The 19957-nt window shown below is 38.9% G+C and overlaps 2 protein-coding genes across 4 annotated transcripts; both read left to right on the forward strand.

Moving 5' to 3' along the window:
* Window positions 1-4382: 4382 nt before the first annotated feature.
* LOC307109623 (hemoglobin subunit beta-2) lies at window positions 4383-12667 on the forward strand (the record flags this gene model as incomplete). Of its 3 annotated transcripts, XM_079788442.1 has the most annotated exons (4): window positions 4383-4474; window positions 4587-4719; window positions 11574-11663; window positions 12413-12667. In XM_079788442.1, 4 exons carry the CDS (start codon window positions 4383-4385, stop codon window positions 12539-12541), a joined length of 444 nt encoding a protein of 147 aa, XP_079644568.1. The 3 variants fall into 3 exon arrangements, with proteins under 3 accessions (XP_079644568.1, XP_079644567.1, XP_079644566.1); XM_079788441.1 differs by lacking the exons at window positions 11574-11663; window positions 12413-12667 and adding an exon at window positions 5663-5791 and having other exon boundaries at window positions 4587-4809; XM_079788440.1 differs by lacking the exons at window positions 4383-4474; window positions 4587-4719 and adding an exon at window positions 11184-11341 and having other exon boundaries at window positions 11441-11663.
* A 3799-nt stretch (window positions 12668-16466) lies between these two features.
* Window positions 16467-17931, forward strand: LOC307109624 (hemoglobin subunit beta-2). Its single transcript, XM_079788443.1, has 3 exons — window positions 16467-16624; window positions 16724-16946; window positions 17677-17931. The coding sequence occupies exons 1-3, from the start codon at window positions 16533-16535 to the stop codon at window positions 17803-17805; spliced, it is 444 nt and encodes a 147-aa protein (XP_079644569.1). The 5' UTR covers window positions 16467-16532; the 3' UTR covers window positions 17806-17931.
* Window positions 17932-19957: the final 2026 nt, after the last annotated feature.

Consider the following 19957-nt stretch of genomic DNA (forward strand, 5'->3'; position numbering starts at 1 on the left):
ACACAACTGCATACTGGCAGGGCTGGATGACTCAGCTCTTTAATAGATGAAAGGATGACTACTCATTGTTGGTAGGCAATAAATACACCTGAGCAAAATAATGTTGTGGTGAACAGAATATTCTTGGAATATTAAACTAGCAAAGAATACAAAGGGTTTTCAGAATATGTCATTATCAGGATTAAAATTCCATAATGGCTTTTCACTCCTTACCACTGAAGACAAGTTCTACATCATTTGGTTTATGCTTTCTCTGTGACAATACTTCAGGCCATTCTCACCTTTACTATGCACATATCTACCACATTTGCCTATTATTTATATCTCTTGCATATCACAGGTTTGCTTACCTTCCTCAGAGGTTTGGATTTACTATTCCAACTTTCAGACTTTCTATCCCAATATTTTTCCATGGCAGATTCCTTTTTTTTTTTTTTATTCTGGCCCCAGTTCAAATACTACCTCCTTAGAGAGACTATTCCTCATGTAATTATGCCCCTCTCTCATTAAATCCAATATCAATTTTCTTCAGAACAAATAATCTTTGAAATTATTTTGTTGATGGCTTATTTATCCATTTTCTATATCTTCCATCTATAAATTATTAATCTTAAAGAAAAAGTTATTTTCTCTTCCTCATTTATCTTAAGTCCCCCTTATTTGGAACAATTATGATGTGCACTTATTCAACAAATATTGAATAAATGCTTGAGAACACATGAGAATGAATGTTTTAAAAAACATGGATGTCTCTTGTGAAGAAATAACTTATAAGGTGAGGATTTATGCAATGTCAGAAGCAATGACATGGAGGAAATGGAAAGATCGGACAGCTATAGACAAGAAAACATTTTGGAAGGTATTGCCTCAAAAGTATAAGATAAAAGCAAGAGTTACAGATGATTTTTGATTCATTGGGTTTCTGGAAAAATGGGAAGATTGTTTGCAGACAGGAGGGTTCTTAAAAATTCATTAGTCTGAGGAGAGTAAGATTCACACTACCTGACAAGTTAGAGGATTTGAAGATAGAGGTACCCTGCAATAAAAATTCACAGGTAACTGTTTAATCTGCTCTTTCATATGATTATGAGGTCTGGCCACAGGGGCAAATAATCAAGCCAGATTTCCAAAGCTTCAGGCACCATGCTTTAGCAAGGGATCGATGGATTTCCTCACTGTGCTCCAGATTGTCTCTTTTTTTTCCTCCACTTCACTGATCTCTGATCTTAAAGAGAAGCCTCTCGGTTTTGCCTTAAATTCTTATCTGTCTTTCACATGAAGTCTTCCCCATTTCCCTAAGAACAGATAACAACCTCACAACTATGTCAAGTAGACTGACAGGATTACTTCTCTAATAGCAGAAATTCAGCTCTAATGTATTGGGTTGAGCACTTAAAATTTTAGAGCACTCTGTAAATACACATGGAAGTAGATTTTTAAGGGTTATTTTGTAAAGGATTTATTTCAGAGAAAAACAAACAAAGCAGGGTCATAAAATAAATATACATTTGGGTCATACATTTAGAAGGAACATACACTTGGGAATTCTTCAAGTTAAAGATATAGGAGAGTTCTGATGGGAGAAATGGGTATGATGGGACAAGAACTCCTCAGAACCAAACAATTATATTGGCCCATGTAAAGACTTCAGGGTAGGCAAGGGATCTGGATATAGGCAGATTACCAATGTGGGGATCTGGCAGAGAAAAATTAACTGAGGTGTTAATATGGTAAGGTCCAGGATAAATTTCTAATTCCCTTTTTCTTTTAGAAACACATTTTCTAAAAGCCACTGGTTTGTTACGAGCCCTTATGAGGATAAATTAGAATGGGAGAGGTTGGAGGTCAAGGGAGGGATGACTCTTTTCAAAGTCAACTCCAAAGAACTGCTCCTGGGCTTTATTAAAAACTTTATGGTGTAAGTGGTGAGATCTGCCTTGATAAACTGATTGCATTGCCACCAGGAGAGAGACAGTGCCCGTGTGTAGATTGACTATAGCATTACGAGGAAGAGAGGTCCTTATAAACTGTTCATAGAGATGGGGATTTATGTGGGGAAATGAAACAGAAGGAGCTCAGAATCCAGCTCAGAGGAACAGATAAACACTGTGAGAGCAAAAGGAAAAGGAAATAAATTGCACACAATAGTTGGAAAGGACAAATCTCAGGGGTATTTGTATGACTCGATGTTAATACCTGTTATAGGCAATAGTGCAAAGTGGTGGACAGGAAAGTTAGAAAGATGAGTCTGGCTGTGCTGAGTAGATTAGAGACCATAATAATATCAGGTTTACAAGTCTCTACTGATTTCTCATGCCTTAGAGTGTAATATCCACTCTAACCTGTGCCCATCTCTCCATCTTTGCTTCCTCCAACTCTTCCCGTAATGTATTTTACTTCGACCTTGTAATGCCTTTCTCTAAATGAAATTCCAAGGTTTTTTTCTGTTTTTTTTTCTTCCTTCTTTCTTTCATTTTTTTTTTCCTCTCCAGCCTCAGAGATTTTCACTTGCTCTTCCTGATGCCAGGAACTTGTTTCTTAAAACTGTTTACACCTGGCTTCATCTTGTCATTAAGGACTCACTTCGGATGTACGTTTAAGACATCTTTCCTTATATTATGTTTCTGTAGTCACTTGCTACCATGCCATCAGATGCCTTTTTTGCCTGTCATAAAACACCATCTGAAATTTTTTATTCATTTACTTGTTTAATTATTGTGTCAGTCTTCTCTGCCTACTAGAATGTGAGTATCTTGGGACTTGACCAACTGTTTTGTTCTCCCAAGATTTCCAATGTTGAAAACAATACCTGGCATGATTAAACCTCAATAAATATTTGATTTTTTTTAAATAAATGATGAGTGATTGGAAAATATTAAGTGTTTGTGATGATGATATAGCATTGATGTGATAAACATTTAGATGACAGATGGAGCAGGGAGATGGGAATATATTGGAAATGTGGAACAGCAATGAGCAAGAAAGAATAAAAAAATCCGTGCAAGTAATTGTCTAAAGAGGGTGAAAGAAAAGCAGGAGTTAGAAGTAACTGCCAGAATCACTGTCTGGTTTTCTGGAAAGACAGGAGTAGGCTATTCACCAGCATTCAAAGTTGAAGACGCCCCTGAGTCTTAGGGATTTCAGTGCACATACACTGTTGGAGGTGAGCATTGGCCCAAGCCCACAACTAAGTAAAAGTAAGATTTCTTGCAGTGGTCAAAATTTTCATTTCTTTCTTTTATGTTATTGGCCTCTTCTCTTGGAGAAAATCCTTTTGGGATTGATTCAAACTCTTTTCTTTATATCTCTGTTCCAAAGTACTCACATCAATAGAGCTTGGCACTGAGAGATCACATATAATCAAGGTTGTCATGGTAAACTAGCTTTCGTCCCTTAGTAATTCTTTTCCACATTTCACATTGAAGTCTTTTCCAAGTTGAAGAGATGAAAGTCTATTACTATATCAAGTGGACAGAAAGGATTTCTCTTGTAAAAACAAAACCTCAGCTCTAATATATTGGGTTGAACTCTTTAGATTTTAAAATAACTCTGTAAAAACACATGTATTGATTTTTACATGTGTTTCCAGCATGTGCTAGGGGCAAATCCCTTAATCCATAGCCACTTCCATGGAGTCCTCTAATGCTCTAGTCATTGAACACAGGAGTCCCCATATCCCCCAACACTTGATTGTGTATGTTCTGACACAAATGAGTAGATACATGGTATAGGCCAGATACACTTGTCCATAGAATCAGAGTGAAATAAATTTGCACAGACAATTGCATATATTATTAATAGAACTAAACAACAATAGGGAAATGTTCAATTCTTCTCTAAATTATCCAGTTCTGACCTGTCCTGTTTCTAAACTGATGCTGGATTAGGGCTGTTCTGTTTACAAGAACTATAAAAGTATGAACCTTATCTAAGCTTTAGAAAAATTGGTAACCTAGTTGAACTGTGGCTTATTCCATACCCTAGGTGGACAACAGAATGATGGCTTGCAAACACCTGACACAATGTCCAACAGATTTCTAATTCTTACCCTTCCTGATTTTAGTCATGCCTCATGGTCAGCCTAGAGGTCACCAGGGATAGTGGTGGTGGGGAGCTTGAGATATGAGTTGCATAGTAGAAGCAGGGGAAAGAACAGCAGAATCCCTCTGATAGAGCCACCTAACACTATCAGTGACACAAATGTCCACCTTTCCTTGTCCCCACCCCTGGTGGTGACAATGCACCCTTGACCAATAGTCTCATTTCATTGGAAGAAACAAGGGGCTGGGGGCCAAAGATGAGGAATAAAAGGCCAGACAGAGAAGCAGCAGTACAGACTTGCTTCTGGCTCATCTGTGATCAACAGAAAGCTCCAAGACACCATGGTGCATTTTACTGCTGAGGAGAAGGCTGCTGTTGCTAGTCTTTGGGCCAAGGTGAATGTAGAGGTGGCTGGAGGTGAGGTCCTGGGAAGGTAAGTACTGGGAATGAGGAAAGAGGCAGAAAGCGTTTCTGAAAGAGAAATTGATCAGGTCTCTTAAATATTCTGACTTCCCATCTGGTCTATGACTGTGTTCATCCCATAGGCTTCTAGTTGTCTACCCCTGGACTCAGAGGTTCTTTGACACTTTTGGCAACTTATCCTCTGAAACTGCAATAATGGGCAACCCCAAGGTCAGGGCCCATGGCAAGAAGGTGCTGACCTCCTTTGGAAATGCTGTTAAGCATATGGATGACCTCAAGAGCACCTATTCCCAGCTGAGTGAGCTGCACTGTGACAGACTGCATGTGGATCCTGAGAACTTCAAGGTGAGTTCTGAGCATGCTTGTATTTTGTTCTTTTGTCCTTGTTATTTGTGTCATGCATACATTAGGAAACATAGGCATTTAAGTCTTATCCTATAGGTAATTGTAGAAATAAATATTTCAGGGAAGAGCAAGATTTTGGTAGTTCAGTAGTTTCAAAAGTAAGACCAAGTAGAGTAATGAGTCTGACTAGGAGAGACACTGGTCTAATATTTAAAAAAACCAAAAACCTATGTATTGTTGTGAAGAGCATTGGCCAAAACTGAACTAAATGTTTTTGGCTTAGAGAATACAAATTGAGCCAGGTAGAAAGCATCTTGCCTTGGTTAATTTAAATTTTCTATAAAAATGGATGATTATATCATTGCATGGTTCTTGATGATAGAATCAGAACTATGCAGGGCAAAGTAAGAGCAATCTTTTCAATGAATGGCTGTGTCCCTTACCACTTCCCCTATTAGCAATGATGAAATGCTGTTGTATACACAGCACAGCATTCTTTGTCATATGAGTATGCAAATAATTTACATCTATGTAATATCTAGGGACTTAGATTGCTCATATTGCAGCATTATAATCATACTTTAATAAAAAAGAAAGATTCTCTAAAGAAAAGAAGCATTTCATAACAATATCACAGCAATGCTCTAGGGTGATGAATTGGCAGAACAAATAAGAGAAGCATTGAACTCAATAGCAGTACACCATTGGGAATCATATTGAAGCCAACATCAAGTCCATAATGATGCACTTGTGTGGGATCACAACTCTTATCAGAAAGGAAATGGGTATTGTCCATATTGAAGTCTTCTGTTTACTATATGCTAATTTCCTTTTACCTCCAATCTCTCCCCAGCTCCTAGGCAATATGATATTGGTTGTCTTGGCAACACAATTCGGCAGGGAGTTTACCCCCCAGATGCAGGCTGCCTGGCAGAAGCTGACAACTGCTGTGGCTAATGCTCTGGCCTACAAGTACCACTGAGTCACCTGTCCAACTCTGCAAGTGCCTATGGGAGGGTCCTATATTCCAAGAGTTCACCTCCTGAAAAATGGGAGCAATGCTTTTGCCTCTACATTTAACTCCTATATGTTAAAAATAAAATAAAAATTATGCTCTATAAGGAATATCTTTGTTTATTCTTTCTGTTTGTCTTTTATGTTGATTCAGCTAAAATAAAGCACTCTTATGAGAATGAGAGTATTAGATAGGTAGTTGGGGGATGATAGAGAAGAAACTCTTGGAGGCTCTATAAGATAAGAGTGGCTCCAATGGAGCAGTTACTTCTAGGAAGAGAAAGTAGGTTCTTGAATTGGACAAAGTCTTTAGAAAAAGGGATAGAATAGAGGTACTCTTAAGACATAGAATGCAATGATTGATTGTGAGTAGGGCATGCTAGGACTTAGTATGTGTCCCATGTATGTTATTATTTGTATAAATTCATAATAGACCTCTTTTTAAAGCTATAGTTCACTTCCATTTAACATAAGAAACATTTTTATCAGCTGTAATGCAGTGAAGTTGGAGCATCCCACAGACCCAGTCAAGGGCCATGCTATAAAATTTCCCTGAGTGTCTTCAATGGTAATAATGGAAGAACCATCCCTAAGGCATAGAGACTGACTTCCTTGGTTTGAATCTGTTTCACATCACTATTTAATGGAATATATTTCTAATTCCATTAAGCCTTTGATGGAGATAAAAGTTCATTTATGTGGAAAAATGATAAATCCAAGAGCCATCATGCCAGGCATAAGTAACAGATGTGAAATTTGCCCTTTAAATACAGTGGGATGACATAAAATTAGAGAAACTATGAGAGACACTGGTAAAATCAGGACTAGATGCTATTGTTAGAAACAAACAAACAAACAAATAAATAAAAAAACAAGTTCAGGTTTTTTTTGCACAGGAGAGGGACATAAAAATAGGGAATTTGTGGGAAACTGATCCACATGTGGCTATATAATTTAAAACATAGCATCTAACTTGAGTATAGCCATAGGGGTTTGCTGTGATTATAGTAAACTTATAGGTAAAGGACTGAACTTGCAGACACAATGAAACTAAGAAAAAAATAAGTAAGGGACCATTGTAGAAAATATTCTGTAGGACTTAAAACATAGTAAAATAGAGAATGGAGAAATCACAACAGAAAGCCAGGTTTCCTGACTGGTGAATGAAAAGAAGAAAATCTTCTGACAAAACAGAAAATGACTAGAAGTCTCTTGTTTGGATCTGGCTCTGAGCACAACCACTTTTGTAGAAATCACTTCAAATTCCTGTACCCTAAAGGAGTTCATCTCCATCAAACAAAAAGTATATGAAATGTTAAAGGGTTTTATTGTTAAAGGGTTTTATTGGGGAGAAGAAGAAGAAGAAGAAGAAGAAGAAGAAGAAGAAGAAGAAGAAGAAGAAGAAGGAGAAGAAGGAGGAGGAGGAGGAGGAGGAGGAGGAGGAGGAGGAGGAGGAGGAGGAGGAGGAGGAGGAGGAGAAATAAAAAACATGAACAATAAAATGGCAATAAATACGTATATATCAACAATTGAATCTACAAACAAAATGAACAAGCAAAATAGATACAGAGAAATTTTTGTTGGCTGCCAAATGGGAGGGAACTTGGGGGCCTAAAAAGGTGAAGTACAAATTGGTTGTTACAAAATAGTTATGGGGATGTAAAGTACAGCATAAGAAATATAGTCAATAATATTCAATAACTAGGCATGGTATTGGATGGATGTGGGATTTATTGGGATGATCACATATTAAGTTATATAATGTCTGGTCACTGGGGAGTACAAACATTTTTTTTTTAATTTAAAAATTCCTGTACCCAGGTCCTTGGCATAGAAGTGAAGAGCCAGGGCTTTTGGATGTAATGAACAAAGATCAAATTGCATTCCCATTGACTTGCAAAGTATTATTTAAAATTTCTTGGTTTGTAAAATTGTATAATGATTCTAATTTTACAAATACATTTCAAGTTCTCGAGGAGGTATTTATAGGGTGCACTGTCTGTCATTTTTGAAAGGCAGTGGTGATAGTTTATACCAGGGGTGGGGAACAACCGGTCTGCAGGCCATATAAGGCCCCAGAAATCATTTGGTCTGGGCCCTGCCAAGCATTAGGGGGTGAGTGAAATAAATGTTTGACCAAATATAGCAGGATAATTTTTAAGTTAATAATTTTGTATGGCCCACAAATGGTATTATAACTACCCAAATGGCCCTTGGCAGAAAAAAAAGTCCCCCACTCCTGGTTTATACCAGGTGTTACGATGTGTGCCTATATGCCTTGTTTCACTGTGTATTCTTAACCTGGTTATATTTTATCTGAGCTCAAGACCCATAAATCTAACTATGTGCTTCATATCCAATTTTGAATTGTTCCAGAGAGCATCAAATACAATATGTCCAAGACTGAACCCTTGATCTTTCGCTAACTTAGCCTTCTTCTTGTGTACCTCACCTCAGCAACTAATACATCATTCATTGCTTAAGCCTGAAAATGCAGATGGCATTTTTTACTTCCCTCCCCTACTACAATGTCATCCTATATGTCTCTTACTTATTCTACCCCTAAAATCCATTTATACACTGAAGCCAGAATAATTGTTTTTTTTTGTTTGTTTGTAATCCTCACCTGAGGATATGTTTTGCATTGATTCTAGAGAGAGAGAGAGAGGAAGGGAAAGAGAGAAAGAGGGAGAGAGGGAGAGAGAAATGTAAGAGAGAAACATAATCGGTTGCCTCCCTTGCTCTGACCAGGAACAGAACCCATAACCTGGGCATGTGCCCTGACTGGAATCAAACACCTGATCCCTCACCTGATCCACACCAACCAGGGCCAGAATAATTCTTGAAAAATACAAATCAAATTATGCCATCCCTTTCCTTGAATTTTTCAAACTGTTTTCCTTTTTTAAAAAAAATATTCTGTAACTGAATTTAAAGATCATTTATGGCTCCTCTGTACCCTTCTATCATATAATCCCCTCCCCTTATGACTTGAATTATAGTCACGCTGTTCACCTTTTTATATAAAAATCATGTAGTTTGAATTATTGTGTGGTTACTTTTATACATTTTTAAAATATATTTTTTTATTGATTTCAGAGAAGAAAGGAAAGAGAGCGAGAGATAGAAATATCAATGATGAGAGAGAATCATTGATCAGCTGCCTCCTACACACCCCCTATTGGGGATCAAGCCCACAACCCAGGCATGTGCCCTGACTGGGAATTGAACTGTAGACACTCAACCACTGAGCCACACTGGTTGGGTTTGTCTGGTTACTTTTAATCAACATTATGTTATATACTTTATCTGTATTGCTGCATATAAAGCAGCAATTTATATTGCTGTGTAACATTTCATTATCATATATAATAAAAAGCTAATATGCAAATTGTCCCCTCTACCACCAGTTCCACTGGGAGTTCAACCTGGAGTTCAACCAGGGGGCGGGGCCAGCCTGCCAGCCACCTGCAGCCCCTCCCACCAGCTGGCCCCACCCTCCTGATCACCTCTCCCATCCTGATCAGGGACAGGGCCAGCCCACCAACCACTAGTGGCCCCTCCCCCCAGCCAGCCCAGCTTGATCAGCCCTGATCAGGATGAGCTGGCAGGACCCCACCTGTGCATGAATTCATGCACCTGGCCTCTAGTTTTACTATATCATATTTTATTTATTCCTCTATGTGAATGGAACATTTAAGGTTGAGATTCTTATGCATATCAATGTTACAAACATTCCTAGACATGGTTTTGGCTACATACAAGCTTGCATTTCTGTATCTCTGAAAGGATAATTGCTAGGTCATAAGTTTTGCATATTTTTTGATTTTGTAGATGCTATCAAATATTTTCTAAAGCCATTAGACTATTTTATACTCTCACTAGCAGGGTATGAAAGTTTTGTTAATCTATATCCTTGGCAAATCTTATAATTCTCTCCTCTCATCTTTTTTATATTCTTTTTTAAAATATATTTTTTATTTATTTCAGAGAGGAAGGGAGAGAGAGAGAAAGAGAGAGAGAGAGAGGGAGAGAGAAACATCATTGATGAGAGAGAATCATTGATTGGATACCTCCTGCATGCCCCACACTGGGGATTGAGCCCACAACCCAGGCATGTGCCCTGAACAGGAATTGAACTGTGACCTTTTCGTTCATAGGTCGACATTTAATCACTGAGATACTCCATCTATATATATTTTATATTATTTCTCTTCTTTTTTTCCTTTCATTTCATTCTCTTTTTTTGAATTGGTTTCCTCCTTCTTTCCTTTCTACATTATTTCCATTTTATTTTTCCTTGAGAGCATAGCTGGAGAAATTTTGCACTGGAATATTTTTTCCCTGACCCCTATCAGGCTTCAGGCTTAATCTGGCTGAACAAGGTAAATCTTTCCTTTCCTTTTCTTTCCTTTCCTTTCCTTTCCTTTCCTTTCCTTTCCTTTCCTTTCCTTTCCTTTCCTTTTCTTTCCTTTCCTTTCCTTTCCTTTCCTTTTCAATTTCTCTGCATTCTTACTTTAGTCAGATCATAATTTAAAAATATATTTTTATTGATTTCAGAGAGGAAGAGAGAGGGAGATAGAAACATCAATGATGAGAAAGAATCATTGATTGGATGCCTCCTACATGCCCTGCACTGGGGATAGAGCCTGCAACCCAGGCAGGTGCCCTGACCTAGCATCAAACTGTGACCTCCTGGTTCATAGGTTGATGCTCAACCACTGAGCCAAGCCAACCGGCAGATCATAGTTTTAAACAACTATGTTCTAAGTATCAGATATTTTTCTTTATCTTTATTATATTTCCCCCATTATCATTCATGCTCCCAAATCTATTTCAGTAGTTGGTAGAGAAACAATGTTTGTTATTTTCCATTATTTTAATAGGCATTCATTTTAAGGAAGAAATGGGAAAAAAGAGAGTGTTTTAACTGTATTTACCCACGTAGTAGAAAAAAAGGCAAATTAAAATTATGGCAAAATATTTATCCATTTCACCCACTTAGAAATATCTCTAGAGACAAAGAAAAGCTCCATTCTAAAGAGTCTACTTGATTAAATGTTTTCTTTCTAGGACTTAGTTTTCTTATCTACAAAATGAAAGAACTGGGTGAATTAAACACTAAGATACACCCCACCATATCAGACTAAAACATTTATGTATGAATGAGACAAGGAGTATATTTGTAGAAGCAACTGCCGAAGAGTCAAGATACACATAGAAGGCCAGGTGAAAGGAATTGAGAATGAGGGTGCATCCCACATTCTCACAAACCAATGAAATTCTGAGTATCCTGGGCCAATCTGCTCACAGGAGCTGGGAGGGCAGGGGCCAGGGCTGGGCATAAAAGGAAGAGCAGGGTTAGCTGGTGCTTACACTTGCTTCTGACACAACCGTGTTCACTAGCAACTACACAAACAGCCACCATGGTGCATCTGAATAATGATGAGAAGAGTGCCGTCTCTGGCCTGTGGGGCAAGGTGAACGTGGAGGAAGTTGGTGGTGAGGCCCTGGGCAGGTAGGTATCCAGGCATAAGGAGGGTGAGTGGAAGCTGGGTGTGTGAGTTTCTGACAGGCACTGACTCCCTCTGTCCTCTGTGCTGCAATCACCCCTCAGGCTGCTGGTGGTCTACCCCTGGACTCAGAGGTTCTTTGACTCCTTTGGGGACCTGTCCAATGCCGGGGCTGTGATGGGCAATGCTAAGGTGAAGGCCCATGGCAAGAAAGTGCTGGATGCCTTTGGCGAAGGTCTGAAGAATCTCGACAACCTCAAGGGCACCTTTTCTAAGCTGAGTGAACTGCATTGTGACAAGCTGCATGTGGATCCTGAGAACTTCAGGGTGAGTCTAGATGTTCTACTTTTTCCTTTTCACCTTTGAGCTTTCACTCTGGTTCTTTACCTAACCATTCTTCCAGGTTTCTTTTAATTTTACCATATTTCATTATTTAATGTTTTTCAAAATGTATATAGTTTTATATTTTTTTCTTTCAATATCATATTGTTTTCTGTCTCACAAACTTTTTTTTATCATGCTGCTTCTCTAATGTCTTATTTTTTCACCTCTTTCTCTTTTCCCACCCCAATTTCCTTTTCCCTAGCCAGTACTCAAATTATACAAACTAACTTTCACCTGCTGCCTCTACACTTATAAAATTCCTCCATAAGGGGGATGAAAAGACTCATCTTTCCTCAAAGTGGAGTGATGACTTTTATTATTATTCTAGAGGCTATAAATAAATAATTTTAAGATTGAAAAGTAGTCTGAACTTTACAGCATCCATACTCAATGGAAAGGAAAAGAAAGTCAATATTTGAAGGTGAAAAGACCAGAATTAGGAAGTAGGGCAGCATAGCTGCTGAAGACAGTACATCATCTCACTAATTAATAAATTCTAATGTATATAATATTTATCATAAATAAATATATATGCATTTATTTATTAAAATAAGCATGCACATATTTACTCATTTATGCTCGTGAGGATAACCTGAGGATCAACTTGGGCTAAGTATAGGCAGGAATAAATTATTATTGGCCTTCTTTCCCCAAAGCCAGGCTATTAATCATTGTATATGTCTTCCCCACAGCTCCTGGGCAACGTGCTGGTGGTTGTGCTGGCTCGCCACTTTGGCAAAGAATTTACCCCGCAGGTGCAGGGTGCCTTCCAGAAGCTGGCACTTGGTGTGGCCACTGCCCTGGCTCACAAGTACCATTGATTCCTGGCCTGTGTCCTGGTGACCTTTGGAAAACTCTGTTTCTTCAGATTCTTATTTCTTAACTTGGGGAAATAATTCCCATTCTCAAGGGTATGGCTTCTGCCTAATAAAGAACTTTCAGCTCAACTTCTTGATTCATTTCACTTATTTTATTATTATTATTTTCTCCTCTGGGGGTATAGGGATTTCCATAAGGATCTATGTATAGGGAGCTCTTGTGTCTTACACAAGGAGGTCAAGGGAAATGAGAAAAGGAAGGGGATCATACACAGTCATTAAAAGCTGACACTTCTACCTTCAAAGCATAGGACTTTCCAAAGAGTTCTGAAATATGGAGAAGATTCTGGCATTACAGGGGCTCTATGGGGGACCTCAGTCCTAAGACATGGCCTTCAGGCTAATGCTCTGATCCATTTCCTAAAACTAGTCAAAATATAATGTGCTCCATTAAAGACATAATACTTGCTCAAGACACTGTTTAGTTTTCTTTTTTTTCTATGTCTCTTGCCTTCACATTGTAACCCCTAACACTAGACTCCATCAGGTGTCCTTGCTCTAAGAAATAACCTACTTCTTTCACTTGTCCCAGAACACCTCCAAAACTAATCCCCACACCTCCTTTAGACAAAGTTGAATGCTTGAATATCACTTGTGACCATTTTTGACACTGGCTTCAATGAAATTTACAAAATTGCCTAAGGGAATCTTTTCAACCCCCTCCACATTTTTCACATTTCTTATCTATCACACTCATTCTCTATGCTGTATAAACATTTCTGCCTATTTAGTACTATCCCACATGAGTACTGTGCTTAAAGTTCCTCTACAGGCAGTGAGGAAATATTTATTAAATGAAATAAATCAATGAGTAAGTAATTATTCCTTGTGTTAGAACTCCTGGGACCAGAAGATAATCTGAACAATAGACCAATGCACAGAGTTCCTTGGGTGTTAATGATACAATATATAATGCGGAAGCACTTAGGAAAGTAAAGCACTGATCAGACATTTGTTTTCTGATCATAGCTAGTAAAATATCTCTGAAGGATTTCTAGAACCTTCTAACTTGTACACATTTCCTTAATTCTATATAACTTCTTGTTAATTAGTTTTAGACTTGACTACCTAAAATAGAGCCTGTTGCTTCCTTTTGTATGAAAGTGTTTTCATAATTACTCTGTGTATGTTATCAGGATATAGACAACACATTATAGTTTATGGTTTTACCACTGTATTTTGAATTGCCTGAGGGCAGAAATTTTTATATTTTTTTATTTTTCTTCTCAGGTCATTGTACATAGTAGACACTTGGAACTGTTTATATCTGCATAGGGTATTTAACAACCATGGACTCAGAGACACCCCAGGAGGTGCTAGGGAGATTATTTCCACATCCTTCATCACAGAAAAGTTCTTGTAAGAATCAAATATTCAGAGAGGAAGAGACTTTCAGAAAAATTGAAAAAAGAGTAAAAGAAATTGTGGGTGTCATAGTCTCAAAAAGAGTAAAAAGGGTATCCTTCTTTCCTCCAAATGATTATGAAAAGAACAAAAATACAAAAAGGCTTACTATACCCTCTTTTGTTCCTTCACCTCTGGAACTAATCAATGAATCGAGACAAGAAATTAAGCCTAAAAATTCCAATACTGAAATTAAAAATATGTCTTAAAAATGAGTTAAACTATCATATTTCTAAACTATCCTGTGTTTATGTTCTTTGTTTCTATGAATTATGCTCTTTCTGGAGTATTTTCACTTCATTTCATTTTTGAAAGGATGTCAAACAGAAGTAAACAAGAGATTGTGCATGTGGGAGAAAAAAGCAAAAAATAACTGTGCTTGACTGAAGAAAAATAGAGATTAGATTGCCGAGATGGTCTTCTTGGGGGAATTTAGAATTGAACGCTAGAGCATGTACAAAAGTGTTCTAGCTGAGTGCAATTTTTTAAACAAATGAATAAAACACCCATGTACTTCTGGATGAGTGTCATGATTCTCTTGAAGGAAGTTAATACTTACCTTCTTAATCATACTCAGACTAGGCCCATTCTGGTACAAAGCATTAGGAATTAGGTTAACTTGACAGAATGGATTAAAGGAAAAAAGCTTCTGTTTTGGAGGGAGGTGTGTGTGTGTGTGTGTGTGTGTGTGTGTGTGTGTGTGTGTGTGTGTTTTTAGTGCTCAGTGGAGTTAAAGTAAAGCAGACATCCTGTGGTACCTCTTCCAGGATAGACGGAAGCTCACAACAGTTACGATGTCAGTGGGGCTAGGAAGGTTCCCAGAACCTTTCTATGCTGGTCTGGATTTGAGTCCGAGGCTCTGACCATAACCACATTTATTATTATTTATAAATTCTCAATGTTGTCTGGCATGTCGCTGAACTTTTGATGTCTTATTATAACTTGCAGCCTTGTCCTTGCAGGGTTATGGGTAATAAAAGGAAAAGTCTGTTTCACTCTTCAGTCATATGAAGTAGAAATAGTGAGAGAAAGCAGCAAGCAACTTCTGTCCTGAAACCAGGAAGAGAGTGGCTGCAGCCACTGCTGGTACCAGAGTGACCCTTAGATCATTTATGGACAAAGAAGATTTAAGAAAGAAGACTTCTGTTACATATTTGTTGCCAGTGATGGCAAAAGAGAGAGAAAGGTGATTCTAGACCTCAGGGCACCTGAATCAGAAGAGTCTAAGGTAGGAGATACATGCACATTGGAAGTAATGATGATGAAAATTAGGGAAAATAACTATCAGGCCCTCAGGGAACCCAAAGATCCTGTGCCCAGCTCAGAATTACTTGTTAATTTATACCTTTTTATTGTATCTTTTAATAACAACAAGAATAACTTTACACTTTTTTTTCCTAGCCTGAGAAGTTAACATAATTTATTACATGAGAAAAAGGAGCTCCAAGGGTTATATGGGTGGGGCAGGGCATGGGTATTAGAAAAGCTGTAGAGATAAAAGAGTAAAATTTAGCAAAAGAAGGCTTAAACAAATAAAACATATAGCGAAAATGGGATTATGGGTGATGAATTTGCATCAGAGAAATGATTATACACACAGAATTCTTAGTGGCCTAAGGAAAAAATAACAGGCGCTAAGGCAGGAATGCCTTTCCACTTTCCCACCCCTTCTTTTAAGTCACAGAGCACTTCTCTGTTCTCTCAGCTATTTCACCAGATCAGTTCAGGAAGAAAAAAATCTATGTGTCCCTGGTTAGTATTTTAACACATTGTTCCCATCAGTGTTACTAACAATTTGGGGTTGTAATTGATTTTTGACTTATTTGTATGTCTTACAGCATTGAGAGACCTCTAAGTTTCCATCTGTAGATCCCCAAATCTAATAGGGCAACTATTTCACAGAACATTCCTGATTTATATTTATTCTACTTTTAAATCATCATTTATTTGGTTATATGAATTTTTTTAAATGAATGAAGTAGATATTTTCTTACCAGGTGGATTTAATTCAAACCAAGAAAAGAAAGATATACTTAGAACTGGAGCAAAGGTGTTATCCATGCTGTCCTTATAAATATGTGGACTCTGAAGATAGGCGTGAACCATCCATATACTCTTAAGTTGAACTTTCTGGACCTCAGATTCTTCATTTGTTGAATAAGAAAATTGAGGAGGCGATCTCCAAGACGTTACCACGCTATGATTCTAAAAATTATATAAGGAAATTTTTTAAGGAGGATGATTTTAAGTGGCAATTTGTACTCCTGGATGGGACCTCAAGATGCCTAGAGAGAGGGCTGAGGGTCTAAAGTCAGACTCCCAAGCCAGGGCCAGAACTGGCAAGGACAGGCATAGCTGTCATCGTTCAGTCCTCACCCTGCAGAACCACACCCTGTCCTGGGCCAATCTGCTCACAGGAGCTGGGAGGGCAGGGGCCAGGGCTGGGCATAAAAGGAAGAGCAGGGTTAGCTGGTGCTTACACTTGCTTCTGACACAACCGTGTTCACTAGCAACTACACAAACAGCCACCATGGTGCATCTGAATAATGATGAGAAGAGTGCCGTCTCTGGCCTGTGGGCCAAGGTGAATGTGGAGGAAGTTGGTGGTGAGGCCCTGGGCAGGTAGGTATCCAGGCATAAGGAGGGTGAGTGGAAGCTGGGTGTGTGAGTTTCTGACAGGCACTGACTCCCTCTGTTCTCTGTGCTGCAATCACTCCTCAGGCTGCTGGTGGTCTACCCCTGGACTCAGAGGTTCTTTGACTCCTTTGGGGACCTGTCCAATGCCGGGGCTGTGATGGGCAATGCTAAGGTGAAGGCCCATGGCAAGAAAGTGCTGAACGCCTTCGGTGAGGGTCTGAAGAATCTCGACAACCTCAAGGGCACCTTTTCTAAGCTGAGTGAACTGCATTGTGACAAGCTGCACGTGGATCCTGAGAACTTCAGGGTGAGTCTCTGAGACACTCAATGTTCTCTTTGATTTTCATGGTCAAGTTCATGTCAAGCGGGGGAGGACATAAATGTCAGGATGCACTTCAGAATGGGAAAGAGGTATTCTGGTTGCATCACTAAGGATTACACAGAACCATTTAATTTCTTATGCCTTCTTTGCTCACAACCATTGCTTCCTCTTATTTATTCTTGTTCCTTTTTTCTTTTCTTTTCTTTTTCTGCAATGTCTTCTCTTTATTTTTGAAATAAACTGTTTATTGTGAGTGTTTAATTTTTATAAAAGTATTTTTCAGTTTACTTAAAATGACCTATACTTTCTCTCCTTTATATCTTCTTTTCAAATGTGTTATTACTTCTTTGCATGGTTCTAAAGAATAAAAGTGCCCTGGCAAGTTTGGCTCAGTGATAGATCATTGGCCTGCAGACTGAAAGGTCCTGGGTTCTATTCTGGTCAAGGGCACATGCCTGGGTTGTGGGCTGGACCCCCTGTGGGAAGCATGCAGGAGGCAGCCAACTTAAGTTCTGGGGTAAGACAGAAAGGGAAGAATGTTATCAAGTAAAAATTCAGACTGATGTGGGTAGATTTGCATCAATAGTAACATCAGAGATCCTACTATCTTTCTGCTTATATTTGAAAAACACAGCTTGGAAAGAGGCTGAAATATTCTGAGTCCAAGCTGGTCCATCTGCTGGTTCTGACCATGCCTCTTGTGTCTTCCTCACAGCTCCTGGGCAACGTGCTGGTGGTTGTGCTGGCTCGCCACTTTGGCAAGGATTTCACCCCGCAGGTGCAGGGTGCCTTCCAGAAGCTGGCACTTGGTGTGGCCACTGCCCTGGCTCACAAATACCACTGAGCTCCTTTTCCTGTTTTCCCGGAAAGGTGCCTTTCGCCCCAGAGCCTAACAACTGCACATGGGAATTCTATGAAGGGCTTTGAGCATCTGGTTTCTGCCTAATAAAAAGCATTTATTCTCATTGGACTGGTGTTTTTTAATTATGTCTTCCTCTCTCACTCAGATGGGCACATGGGAGGGCAAGGCATTTAAAACATAAAGAAATGAGGGGCTAGGTCAGACTTCAGAAAAGTATGTCTATATCCTGGACTCAATGAAAAGAGAGGTTGTAAACAGTTAATATGTGTCCTCAGAGGAAAGGCAGGGGAGGATGGTGGGAAGAGATTAACCAATGAACTTGTATACATGTATGCATAACCCATGGACACAGACAATGGGGTGGTGAGGGCCTAGAGGGGGCGGGCAATGGGAGAGGGCTGGAAGAGGTTAATGGGGAAAAAAGGAGGACCTATGTAATACTTGCACCAATAAAGATTAAAAAATAATATAATAGTTAATATGTGGGAAGCAGACCCTGCTGTTTATTTTTTTGTTTCAGAAAAGCATTCAAGTTGAAGATTAATTTGGGGGTTAGAATTTTGCTGTTTTATTTATATTAATTATTTTTTAACCTTGCTTATAAATGTCTTCAGTTGTCCAGAATTTCACAGCCCAAATCCACTAAATTCTTCTGCCTAAAGATACTCCTGTTCCTCTATTTTTTTTTTTTTTATGTATCTTGCTGTTCCCATTGCTCTTCCTCCCCATCACTGTTATGCTAGTTCCCTCATCACCTTATACAGATCTGCTTGCAGGACAGGAAGCTGGGGAAGAGCATTTCACTGCCTCTGCCCTGGAGCCTTTCACAGTCTGTATTTGGAAGAGGGGCCTGCTAATATGTGAAAAAGATAGGACTGAGGGACTTTTTGTGGCTTGATATTTCCTAAATCCTGTCACAGGCTTACACCAAAAGAATCCAAGTTTTTTCAGGATGCTTTTGCATTCATATCCAAGAATTGACGGGAAGTCTCTTCTCTTCCTTATCTTACCTCTGATGGCTGCTCTACCAGGTTAGTCATTAGCATAGTGTTATCATAGGCAGCACACCCTAATGTTATTTCCTCATTCAATAGCCCCTTAGATGGGTGCTGGCTTCTTGAAATAAAGTAAGAATTTGAAATGGTTCATGTCTCCTCTGTACCCCAAATAGTAATCTAATTTGGAAGGTATTGAAAGTAAGGCATCTAACAAGTGTCTATAAATCAGTGTGTACAGGATTTAATGAGATCAGAGGGTGAAATGAGTGATAAGGATGAGTAGATACTGGTCAGAAATAGGAGGAAAAAATGGAAAGGGTGAATGGCATGTACCAAACCATTGACAAATACAGTAGTAATGTAATAGGACAATCAGTGGGGCCCTGCTGCCTGTCACTACTTGAACCAATTAAGCAGAGATAGGGTTGAATCATATATGCACGTTTATTCCAATATTGCCAGCAATATGGGAAAACAGCAGGTCATCCACAAAAATCTGCTCTGCACCCCATCATAAGCCAGCTGCTTATATTGGGTAAAAGGACAAAGATTACATGAGGAGCTATCCAAAGGGTATGCCCAATAGGCAGTGAACACAGGTAAGCAGAGGGCTGGGGCTCTTCAAAGGGCTTAGTGATATGCAAAAAGGGCAAAGGTCTTCAAAGGACTGGCAATTCTGGTTTCTGCAGCAAAGTTGTTAATCTTTCTATGATAATAGATGAGGAGTATGGGCTGAATTTCCAGGTGAGCTCCCAGGTCCAGAGTGAAGCTGCCAGCCAGGTTAAAATGTGCCTTCTTTAATCAGAATAAAACAACCACGGTTAACAGAGCATGTTTAGTAGTTCTTACAATTCTAGCTGGTTCCCCAACATTCCATTTCTGCCCCTATCAGTAGCATGTTTGGTATTCTGATAAGTTCAAGTAAGAAGGAAAGATAAGTGAAACAAAACAGCCTCCTGGTAGATAGGTTAAGGAAGGACAGGACAGGGCAGGATAAGATAGGACAGGATAAAATAAAATATGAATATAAACTTTGGTGAACACTGTAGAGGATACATTTAAAATTAGAAATTTATAAACAAAAGAATGCAATCTAACCACTCTGCATATGAGATGCTTGTACAGCGAATTGACAA

This window comes from Cnephaeus nilssonii (assembly GCF_951640355.1).
Source record: "Cnephaeus nilssonii genome assembly, chromosome: 13".
Classification (NCBI taxonomy): Eukaryota; Metazoa; Chordata; class Mammalia; order Chiroptera; family Vespertilionidae; genus Cnephaeus; species Cnephaeus nilssonii.

What these genes read in the sequence shown, in the direction of transcription:
- LOC307109624 (XM_079788443.1), top strand. Translation starts at nt 16,533, where the DNA reads ATGGTGCATCTGAATAATGATGAGAAGAGTGCCGTCTCTGGCCTGTGG. An exon ending in GGTGGTGAGGCCCTGGGCAG is followed by an intron (nt 16,625 to 16,723) that starts GTAGGTATCCAG and finishes ATCACTCCTCAG; the next exon opens with GCTGCTGGTGGTCTACCCCT. An exon ending in TGGATCCTGAGAACTTCAGG is followed by an intron (nt 16,947 to 17,676) that starts GTGAGTCTCTGA and finishes TCTTCCTCACAG; the next exon opens with CTCCTGGGCAACGTGCTGGT.